The 12,355-nt window shown below is 41.5% G+C and overlaps 1 protein-coding gene across 9 annotated transcripts in view; it reads left to right on the forward strand.

Moving 5' to 3' along the window:
• ARHGAP26 (Rho GTPase activating protein 26) overlaps positions 1 to 12,355 on the forward strand; it is a 451,541-nt gene that overhangs the window by 360,736 nt on the left and 78,450 nt on the right. For all 9 annotated transcript variants that reach the window (XM_045183872.2, XM_045183873.2, XM_045183874.2 and 6 more), the window contains one exon: positions 2,284 to 2,422. In XM_045183872.2, coding sequence (XP_045039807.2) covers positions 2,284 to 2,422 — 139 coding nt within the window. The remainder of the gene's footprint in view (positions 1 to 2,283; positions 2,423 to 12,355) is intronic.

Here is a 12,355-nt window from a genome sequence, read left to right on the forward strand (position 1 = left end):
GCTTAGCTGTGTGGCAGGGCTGGAAATCTCTCATTGTGGAATGGTCATTCTGTTTACTCTGTTGAGTTCACCGATGGCTCAGAGATAAGCATGTAAAGTAGCAGGCAGATGCAAACACTCATCCATAGGGACAATGTTTAAATGTCAATGATAATGGTGCACAGGCAGGTTGTCACCTAGGAGCAGCTGCAGCATAGCTTTGGGGGATGAAGTAAAGGGACAGAAAGCATCTTAGAGGCTGTGGTCCTTGAGCTCAACAGCAAACATAGTTTCTCTTTTCTTCCCCTGCGGACACCCAAAAGGGGAATGGGGACATTGTGAAGCACTGGTACTTATTTTTAGGGATGCCAGCTCCTCTGGAAGCCAGGAGATCTTTGTTGTTTTTGCTTTAAGTCCCCTTCTCCCCTCACTCCCTTGCCCCAATTGAACTTAGCTATGCAGTGATTCAGTTTATTTTGTTGAAAATTCATTCCCCTAGGGAAAATATGATAATACTGCTTTCAAACAGCTGTGTTTGTGAGCAAGATGGACTGAACCAGCTGGCTGGCATCATTGGAGCCCAAGGACCTGCCAGCCCATGGAGAGCAGCTGTTTTGGCTGAAATTCTTATTATTCTTATGACTTTGCTTCCTATACTACCAGCTTCTGAGTTCTGCTTTTAAATGCATGCATAAAGGATAGAGAATCATGAGAAAGACGGATGTGTCTAGGGCCACCCATAATGGAAGGGAATAGGCTGCCACCTCCATCCTCTTGTTGCTCATAATTATTAGAAAAGGGAAAATCCAGAAGGAGGCAAGCTCCAAAGAGTAAGAGACAATAATGAGTGGATCAATAAATACTGATTTCTTAATATAGTGGGGTTGTTAAGAAGGAGGAAGTGTTACAGTATAATGTTAAATGAAATGGATAGGATAAAAAATGTATAAAGAATAGAATCATAATTATGAAAAAGTGTTCTTTAACATTAAGTGAGATAACTGATACCAAGCACTTAACCTGGCTCCTGGCCTGTCAAATGCTCAGTAAATTAAAGCTACTAGATACAAACTCCCTGACTGGAGGGAACATGTTTGCCTCTTGTACTGTTATCCCCAGAGTGCCTGGTATCAATTAGATGCTCCAAAGATCTTTCTTGATTGAATGAATTAGTGTTGTTGTTGTTATTATTATATGCATTTAAAAATGAATCTAGAAAATCTAAGGATATGGGTTTCTATGTGACCGTCTGTAATTATACCTGTGATTGTGGCAGCTTAACCTCTCTGCCTGAATTCTTCGTTATAAATGATGATGACAGTACCTATTGCTCACGGTCACTGATAACAGAGTGCGCTACACATTAGACACATTTAGTGATGGGTCCCTAGGGAAACCAACATTGAACAGTAGCTCCTGTAATCACAGTAAGTACCATATAAGTGGTATCTGTCATAATAATTCTGCTGCCCTCATGTCTGTAGGAAAAAGGTGAGAGTTGTCATGATTTTGTCTGTCATTTTCTTCTCATTACTTTACCTTGGACTTTTTTAAAAATAAAAGCTTAAAGGTTCATAAGAAAATAAAACTCAAAGGGTAATAGTGGTTATCTCTAAATACTAGAATTGGGAGATTTTTTTTCTGTTTTCTTGATGCTTTTTTAAAAATTGCTGTAGTATTTATATCCTTTTATCATCAGAAAGAAGTCGTCATTTTCCCTCCTTTTAAATAAGGAAAAAAATTGCTTAGCATCAAAGATAACACAGAGCTGCTGCAGAACTAGAAAGGGCCCCTCTGAAGATAATCTGGACTGGGAAATAGTGCCCTGCCCTGGGCCCCTTTTTGGAGTTTTTTAAATGCATGTTTCACATTCTAAGAAAGTTGTTAAGCAGTCATTAAGAACTGGGAAAGAGAACCAGTGAGGACAAATAAAAGGATTTTGATTAATTGGTTCTGGACAAAGGTGGGCACAAACTTGAAATTTTGTTAACAGTCAATGGCTTAGATTTAGTGCAGCTGCTTTTCATTTCCCTTGGAGAGAAGAACAAAAAGAAGATCAGTGGGAAGCATAGCAGAAGGGGTTAGAAATGGAAATAACTGGTTACCAGTCTCTGGAATACATTTCTGAACAAGAATGTGTACTGCAGTTCCTCTAGAGATGTTTAAAATAAAGTCCTGAGCAAACACTGGTGGTCTTTTCGACCTTGCTGATTCTTAGGCATTACCATGCCTCCAGGACTGCTGGTTCTGCTTTCTCCCCAGTTCACAGCGGCGTGTAACCATTCTATGAAATTTTACTTGCAGATATTTAACACTGTGCCTGATATGCCTCTCACCAACGCCCAGCTGCACCTGTCTCGGAAGAAGAGCAGTGATTCTAAGCCCCCGTCCTGCAGCGAGAGGCCCCTGACGCTCTTCCACGCCATGCAGTCCACAGAGAAACGTGAGTCCTGCGCTTAGGGCAGCGGGGTGCTCCGGAGACATCCCATGCCACCTCCGGGCTGCTCAGAGGGCACACTTCTGACCTCTCTCTGTGGGCTGCTGCCTTACATGTCCTTGAGGACTGTGTAGCATTGTGCCCTCCCAGGTGCCATGGCTGTGTAACCCGATAGGAGAGGAAGCAGTATTGCTGAGAATGAAAGGCTGGGGCCTCTGGCTGTTCCGATCCTCTTTCCAGATCTCCTGTGGGCCACCAGCTGAGCCCCTCTCCCTGGTGCCACACAATAAGAGCTCAGCTCAGGCATCGTTCTGGGCCCTCTTTTGTTAGCAGCTCCCATGGAACCAGTTTCCTTTCCCTTTCTCAGTGTGTAATTAGTGCGAGTCATATGCCCCACTAGCATGCAACTCTGTGAGGGCAGGACCTTGTTTTACTCGTCCTTCTACTCCACCTAGCCCAGGGCCTGGTGTGAAATGGACACTTAATAAATATGTGAAATTAATTAATGAATTCATTAGAGAATAATACCCTCCTTGTTCCACATAACAGAAGGGGTTAGAAATGGAAATAAGTGGTTATTTCCATTGTATTGCAGAGTGTAATTGCCACAATTGTTTCAAAACTTTTTTTCCTCTCAGGATTTCTGAGTTCCTTGCAGTGATCAGGTTACTGCACCCTGAAAGATCCGTCTTATTTAGCATTTGTAATGAGAGTTGAATATAGACCTGGATTCCTGTGCCAGCAGCAACACATGTGGCAAGCCTTTTACCTTCTCTCAGCCTCAGTTTGCTTCTCCATAAAGTAGGTTTGAAGGTACATACCTCATAAGGCATTTGTGAGGTTTAAATGAAGTTATGCATTAAGCATCTGGCACAAGGCCTGGGCATGGTAAGGGCTGACAGCTGAGAGCTGCTGCTATTATTATTAGTTATTGTTTAATCACATGCAGCTACCAAGGCTGGTCCCCTCACGCAGCTAACGTTTTCATGATTTCTGCCGGGGACTGGGAGTGTAAAAATACTCACAATCGACTAAGGGAAGCAGACAAGCGAATGGATCGTGGCAAGTCGGCGCATAACCGCTCTTGTAGAAATACGCCTTCAGCAAGGCAGTAGAACAGGCTGTTTGAAAGACACAGGGTATCTGATTGCTTGGGTGAGAGTCCCGCTTCTGGACTCACCACTGTGTGTGACTGGGCAAGTTACCTAACATCTCAGGGCCTCAGTCTCCTCGTCTGCAAATTAGGGATGATAACAGTTCATTTCTTACAGGGTGGTTGTGAGGTTAAAGCACTTCCAACAGTGCCTTGTGCAGAGGAAGTGCTCAGTAAATGCCGGGGTGGGGGGTGTTATTATTATTACTATAAGGATGATTACTGCTACCACCCCCACCATTACTGCTAATACTGCTGATCTCTGTGAAATACAATACAGATACAAAGTAGAATAGTGACTCACTTAGCCTTAAAGAGAAGAGGCTCCTTATCAGGAAAGGCATTTTTCTCTTTTCTTTGTTACAAAAATGATTTTTAGCCTTTGCGTTTCAAAAGTAATGTCCTTCCTTATCGTAACTCCTGAAAATGAATCTTCTCTACCCCCAGAATATCATGTATTTAAAGATGTCAGAGTATCCCATAATATGGCTGCCCCTTGGTGTATTTAGCACTGTTTGGGTGTTTCATATATATATTTTGTGTTTATGAATAAAGCTGCTGTTCGTAGTCATGATCATTTCCTTAAGATAAATTCCTGGAAAAATTTCTAGGTCAGTGGATATGCAGTTTTAGGGCTTTGACCCTGTATCCAGATTGGCTTCCCTTTGAATGATGACCTGTGTTCCTCTTGAATATCTGGCTTGGGTCATTCTCACCACGGTGTCCGCGTGGTCTGGGCCCCTCCACATGTAACAACGAATGCTTGGAACAGGACTGGCCACACCCACATCTGCCACAAACAAGACATCATGCTGTGGGTGCATATGCTTCTCAGGTTTCATGGAGAGCCATGGTCACCTAATGTTTTGTACTAAGCGTGCACAGTGCAGATTGGGACAGATCAGACAGTACTGGTAAATTCTTCTAAGCTTAAAATAGTGCTGAGTTTACGGTTAGACTGAGGCAGAGGCAGCTTTGGAATAGGTCTAGAAGCATACTCTGGGAGCATGTAAGAAAGATGATGGAGATTAGGAGAAAATCAATTAGATCTTTGCCCAAGATTAATTTTATCACACAGGCAGGGGATGAAAGTCAAGGATGTGTGAAAGCAGACCTGCCTAAGCCGCAGCACAAGCTGCTGTGCCTGTCTGCAGACAGCGGGCCGGGGCTGAGGCATGAGGAGAAGGTGAAGCAATAACTCTTTCCTCCAGATGTTAGTAAATACTCACTAGAAATAGGACCAAAATCTCTACATACTCGAATATTTGTGGAGTGCTTAGCTTTTCTGCCTTTCTGAGAGAGAAATATTTTCACTGAAAAGTATATGGATATATATACTTTGTAATAATCTGTTCGGAACCCCCCCTTTTTTCTGGGGAACTGGAATGATATCCAAGCTGGCCTGGAAAGCCCCATAGCAGGAGGGGGTAAGTTGATGCTGTCGGGAAGACAGGGCCAGGAGCTGGAGATTTTGCCAGCACTCACCCCTCCCAGGTGGTGACCTCCCCTCCCATCAGTACTAGGTAAGCAGGTGACAACACATGGTAAAATCTCCGCACACCTTACTGTTCCTTCCCTTTGTCTGGTCTGTGGACAAAGGTAGAAGACTGCTTTATCAAAGCACTTTGCAGAGTTTACTCTTTGGAATTAAAATGTAGACAAAGACCCTGCAGCTAATTTGTGGGGAAAATTGTATGTACATAAAGTGTACCCCATAATACATAACAATAATTGTACATTCAGTAGTAACAAGGTTTTTTCAGTTTTAGGCCTCTTTCTATATCTAGCTCTATGCTTCCCAAACTTGAATCATTTGCATGAACCTTCATTCACTCTTTGGCCTTCAACCACATAACTCATACACTATTTTTTTGTTTAATACATGTCTTTAAATCAATTTTAAAGCAACTCACTCCTTTACATGGCCTATTTCTACTCAGTAAAATCTCTAAAAACATGAGTTTGATAGTCTCACTGTTCTATTCTCTAATATACAGTAAAATAAATATGTAACTGTTAAGATAAAGAGTGTTCCTCCACACAAGCCTTGGAAATGTCGTGTGTCCTGCGTGTTGAACGTGTACCACAGATTGGGGTCCACAGACCTTGCTCTGAATTTTTTACAGACTCAGATCCTTCGTATTAACATAAATATCCAGCTCAAGTTTCTTTTGTCCACTCACCTAGAATTGGGTTCAGATATTGTTAGTTGGTTGTTATATTGCTGTACACTCTCACCGTGCATCTATCCATGCAGTTCCACTTACAAACCTCGAGTCTAAACTTTCTTTCATTAAGCTTAGGGATCTGCCTGTAAAGAGCTGAGGGGCTGATATGTGAAGATAAATAGATGCATCTGATAAAGAAGCTTGAGGCCAAGCGAGATTAGAACCTCATTCAATAAAAACAACAATGAAAAGTACAAATGATTATAGCTCAGCTAATGTGCTGAGCAGCCTGCTAAGTCCATTATTATCTCATCTCCTTCTCACAGTTGGTAATCATCCCATGAGGTAGATGCTCATTATCTACATTTTATGCACAGGCAAACTGAGGCTTGAGAGGTTAGGCAATCATACAGCTGACAAATGGCAGAGGAGGATTTTGTACTTGGGTGATCTCCCTTCCCCATGCCATGTTGTCTCCAGAAGGGTGCCTCTGTCAGTTCTTGAGCCCCAGAAGTGAAGACCTTGCTAGACTGAGTTACAGGAGCAATAAAAGCTTTATGTCCCAGCTTCCAATGCTGCCTTCGGGGCAGCTGAGCTGCCTGAATGGGTTCCTCGATATGTGCGCTGTAGGTGGCAGCCACTCAGACAGCTGCCCTTCCAGATGTAGCTCCAACTATTCAGGTTTTTCAGCTGTGCTACCAGATGAATGGTAGCAAAGATTGCCGTTTAATCTCTTAAGTTTCCATGCAGATACATCATGCAGCAGAAACTGGTGGTATACCTAGGTGAAAGGTATTGACACACAAGCTGTACTTTTTCTGGACAGCTCTAGAAGGTAGAGTCAGAGGACTAGAGGCAATCATCAACCAGGTCTTGTACCTTTTAGATTTCCACTAAGAATTTGCAAGGTGACATTTATCATTTATGTTGTCAGAGTTTTAGTACATACACCAAGGTGATGAAATGTATTTATTGGAATAGTGGTTCTCAGACTTGGGTGTGCATTAGAATCATGTAATGAAGGAGCTAAAGATGCCTGGTCTCCCCGGTATGTTCTGAATCAGGTCTTGGCTCTGGAGCTTGGGGATCTGTATTTTAAAAGCACCCTGGAGGTGCTGATGCCAGCTACAGTTAAAGAAGCACTCATTTGGGAGAGGAGGCAGCCATCAAGGTTTCTTGTCTTCTGTCATTGCCACAATACCTCTTTTGACGGCATTTGGGACAGCCTGGCGTGGTGACTAAAAGCAGGAGCTCTGCAGTCCGACTGCATTGCTTCCATGCCATCTCGACTCTGAGACCTAGAGTACATTACTTTCCTTTTCTGAACCCCATTTTTCTTATCTGTAAAATCCATCACTAGTGATAACTTTCTTGGAGGGAAATTACCGTGATTAAGTGAAACAGTACATGCACAGTACTTGACACAGGGCCTAGAATATAGTAAGCACCTAATAAACATTAGCTATGATTATGATGATTATCACCAGGCTATAGCATTACCTTACATTTGACTAAGAATGTATCCTTCCTCTGGAGCCTGCAGATTCCCAAGGAGAGGCCCATACGGAAGGGTAATGCAGAGTCTCCCTGGCCCCAGTAAGAGCCCTTTTGATGCTTGAGTGCAAATACATCAGCAGTCTGGGATGAGTTGTACAGTGTTGATGGGGGTGGGAATGGATTCTTGGGCTTCGTTTTACAGGGATCATGTTAACTAGCTGCTGGGATTATAGCTCAGATTAATTCTTTTAGTTTAGTTAATTCATCCTGGACCCTCTCCCAGACAGGCCCAGTGAGAGGTTGAGAATTTAGCTCATAGACTTCTCATGTGTGTCTTCGTTGTTGAAAAATCACTGGGAATTCATGCTGTTCAAAGTCTTATGTAATGCCTTTCTCCGAACAGGCAAAGCTGCAGCATGTGCCCTTTCTCAGCCTGCCGCTGCAGATCCGAGGCGGTCTGGACACACCTGTTTGTTTTGGCAGATGATATGTTTATCCACATGGATTCCTATTGTCACACAGGCTGTAAGGTGTAATGTGGCTCTTGACTTAATTATGTGTGGTTACCATGTGTGACTAAAAACCACATAGTTGATGTGTCCGTTAAAAAACGATGCCGTGGAAAACTAGTGGCAGGAAAAAAGCTCAAGATAGATCATTAAATGAAAAGGAGCTCATTATAGGCTCAGATCTCTGGCATTATCACTATGTGAACAAAGCAGGTAGCACATTAGGTACAATGTTATCCCACTTTGTTAAAAGTAAAAAGTATATGCATGTATATAAAACCATCTGGAAATTGACACACCAAAATACATATAGAATATTTATATGCTTTTCTGTACTTTCTAAATTGAAAAGCGTGCATATTTATTATGTATTAACTAATTTTACCTTATTAAAAATAAAGCCTTCTAATTGTACATTTCAGTTACTATATCAAACCCATTTTGCAATGAGTCATGGTATTATAAATAAGTAAATATGTAATTTTCTTCTCTTTAATGAGCAGTAGTATAAGCAGTCTATAGGTGGACTCGCTCAGTTATTGGGGAACCATAGATTAACAGAATAGTGTCTTGATTCAAAAATAAGTTCTCAGGTAGAAAAGAGGGCTAAGTTGTGAGCAGTAAAGTATCCATTGAACTCTCATCATTCAACTTCCTGTTCAACCATTAATTAGAAGCTCATTCATATGTTGGGGTGTTGGAAACGCTCCTGTTTTTTAGGGTCTGGTGCATCCATGTGCATGTTCCCATTGTGCATCCATGTCCCATTGCTTGAGTCAGCTCAGTCCCAGACCAACCACAGTGACTTCCCCGTTCTCTCTTGAAATCCAGTTTTATTGGCATTCATTCTCTTTGCAAAGAAAAGGGTTATCGTGTGCGCCATGGGGAGAGGATGATTTAGTTGGTCCACACAGGATCAAAATCAGTGGTGATCTTGCTAAAGACAACCTGCCACAAGTTCCTGCCACAGGACATCATGTACTGTGTCCTACTGTCAAAACAATGGATTGACCAAATTTTTCACTTATCAATTCACTGTCACAGCCCAAACTACTTTGTAAGATTGTTTTCTAAAAACACTGTCCAAACTGGTTTCATGTGTTCTAACACATTGGCCAAACTGCTTTTTAAGATTTTTTTTTTATTGTAGAGACTGAGGCTGGATCAGCCTGAAATCAGACCACCTCAGATTTTAGTGTGGCTTGGCACGCCACTATTATCAGAAGCAAAAGCTATGGGGGGTGGGGTGTGGGGGGGATTGCTCAGGAAGTCTGATTCCAAGCTTCCCGTGGACTTGGGTGTTTCCCAGAGATGGTAAACTCCAAAATTGCTATGCACTCATCATTTTTTATTGCAAAATTCATTAAGCTGCTGTGCTATTATCATCCTATCTTGTCAAGATGATACATCGCAGACTTCATTGCAAAACTTTAACAAGCCAGGAGAAAGTACACCTCTCTCCCCACTGCAGTACAGGGAAGCCTCTGGGTATTTTGCTTTTACCTTAATATTTTTTTCCCAGGTCTTTACACAACTTCTGTCTGTCTGGCAACTCCCCTTGCTCCCTGTTTGGTCACGTGGAGAGAGTTCCTCCCTTTGGGCTCTAGGAGGCATCATGAGCTGCTGTCCAGGGACAGTCAGCTTCCCTCTCCTTTTCGACAGCTAGGCATCATGGAAAGAGAGATGAGATGCTAGCCCGTTCTGACAGACACATGTCCTTGCATGGTGGGAAACCTCCCCCAAGTGACGTCGAAGGTCTTTGTTTCATATTTATACTACAGCTCTGTGTGTTCAGTGGGCTAGACATGTCCCGGCCTGCCGAGACGTGTGAATTTGGCTTGGCTCTGCATGTGCGTTCCTGGCCTCGTCTGTGTTCTGTGGTAAGCAGAGACCCTGCCTCTTGTGTATGGTGGGATTGTCATTAGAGTGAGTAGGAGTCACTCGGTAAATATGGAAAGTGAAGTAGCTTAGCTCCCAGATCTCCATGGCAACCCCAGAACAAGTACAATGTCACCAAAATTACTCTGTGGCTTTCTTTTTTTAGTTGCAGTGATTTGGTTGCATACTCATGTTTTTCCGCTCCTGATTTGTACAAAAAACACTGCCCACTATGTAACCAGGACTTTAGTTTCAAGGATATTAGTGGTCCCTGTCTGAACACCTGAAAAATTCAGTCACACAGAACTTGCCTTTTTCTGTGTTAGGAAAATACATTCCAATTGTTTCTTGCTGCCTCATATTTATCATTTAGCTTATAACCAATTGAGGAGCTTTCATAGGTCTTCTGCATGGACTAGGCAGGAATGGCTGAGCTGATTCCAACCTCACGGGTCACTGTAACGGATACCTGATGCATTCTGCTTGTGCATACGTACCCAGCCTTGAGTACTTTGTATTTTTAAGGGCCAACTCCACATCCAGCTTGTCACTCCTTGTAGAACATATGCTCATGAAAACATCCAGTGCATTACCCGTCCTCATTTACAGTTTGAAGGCTGATTTTTATCATTTCCTTGTTTCTTGGCTCTTGTTTTCAGTGGCTAATTTGAAGAGAAATTCTTATTGACAACTGTGCCTGAGGAAGGCATGCATTTTCACAGACTTGTACCAGTCTAGGAATACTCCTGAGCTGTGGGCATTCTTTCTCCTTTGGTCATTTAAATGGTTCTCTGTGATCTTGTTGATTTGACTCATAACTGGATGATGTTGTTCTTTTTCAGTCCAGTAGTCTATAATTTTTTTCTTCGGCAATGTAATTGCCATCAGTCCTTCTTATACCTTCTTAGGTGGATGCCAGAGCTGGCTTGACTCATCAGTGACTCAAGAAGTCCAGCTCTCTTGTATTTGAACAATTTGGTTCATTTTATTTTTATTTTTCAAAAGTCATTTAGGCTGCCTATTCTCATTTCTTTTTTTTTTTTTTCCTGTCAGGAGCAAGGACTCATTTGCCCGACTGACAAAAATCCTCCTGTTTTGAGTGACATTACTGAATCATTTTCTCTTTATTTCTTAATTCATTCCAAATGCTTTAGAATTGGTCTCCATAGAGTTTGCCATAACTGCTAAAACATTTGGTATGCTGTTGATTTTACTCGCTCCCCCCCTTTTTTAAAAAAATAATCTTCACCTTCCTGCTCACCCTTAGTAAGTATTGTCAGCATTTCAGCTTAGAAGTGCCCAGCTAGAAGTTCCCAGTTGCATTATCTGAGGTCTTATGTTGAATAAAACTGCGATGGTCTTGTAGTCAGCAAGTGCCAGTTTTCCTTATCATGTGGCCCATACAGGGAGACCAGCAGACGAGATGCTTTTTAGGATGCATATTTGGCTGTCTTGGCTGCAAAACTATGAAATCTTAGGATTAACTATTCTGGGGTTTGTTTGGGGTTTTTTGGGGGGGGCGGCAATGAACTCCTTTCCCTGACCTTTTGCTTTTGTTGTTATTTTCTTTTGTTACAGGTTATGACATAATGTGAAAGGTTCTAAATATCTCAATATCCGATATCTAAATATAAGTCAAAATAGAACCTCAAAGAGAATTTCTTCCTTAAAAAAAAGAATTCTAATGTCCTCCTAGTAAATGGGATACTAAAAATCCTTAAGCTCAGTTTGGGTATAGCCACCTGTTTTATCCTGTTGACTTTTCTAGGCCAGGGTGGGTCAAGTTCTCACTTGCCACCCCATCCTCACTCCCTTGTGGATTTACTTCAGACAAATAGCATGTTCCCTATGCTGCAGCCTTCCTCATTAGATCATGGAGAACCCCAGTTTACCAAGCTGTAAAAATAGATATGTTCTTGAAAATTTTTACCCAAGTCTAGCTTTCAGAATCAAGTCTTTTTATGAGCATTAGGATTCTGAAAAAATATTTTATAAACCAAGCATCTTTACTTAATGTTTTTTCTATTGTGATTTCACAGCTTTATCTGTCAGATATCCAATGTTAGGTTGCTCGTAACCTACCAGAGAAGGTAAACATATGAACAAATAAATATGTACAAGTTAATAAGTACACTAGCATGCATCTGAATAAAATGCCAAGGAATTAATGTAGGGGCCTGCTCACTGGGGAATGTGTTCGCTACTTGGTAGCTGCTCAATAAACATTCATTGAATAAATGAAAATTGGATACTTTTTCTAATGGATAGTAGGAAAGAAAAAAAAGTCCTGATAATATTTTAGATAAACTAGTATACTTTAGCAAGATATTGTTTTTAATTTCCAGAACTATAACCCTCACGTGGACAAGTAAATAAAATCACAAGAAAAATATGAGCTATACTTATAGTCTTCTATTTCCTATGAATTCAGAGAATTATGTCATCCAAATTTGGCCTCAAATGAGAATTAATAAAACTATTCATCTTCACTCCCATATAAAGCAGAAAATGTTTCCATTGTACCCCAAAGAAGAGTCATCTTTATTCCCCATTTTTATATGGTGGTCTTGGGCTCCTCATAGTCTTGCAGGAATCTTGATATGAGTATTTTGTGCAAAGGAAAATTTTACTTACACTGATTCATACTGGTAAGTGGCATATCCATTCCCCTTGATGATCCCCTAATTATGTAATGTTAAAGTTGTTTTTCTTCCCAGTAGCAACTTCCCATATG

Source organism: Desmodus rotundus, chromosome 10 (assembly GCF_022682495.2).
Source record: "Desmodus rotundus isolate HL8 chromosome 10, HLdesRot8A.1, whole genome shotgun sequence".
NCBI lineage: Eukaryota > Metazoa > Chordata > Mammalia > Chiroptera > Phyllostomidae > Desmodus > Desmodus rotundus.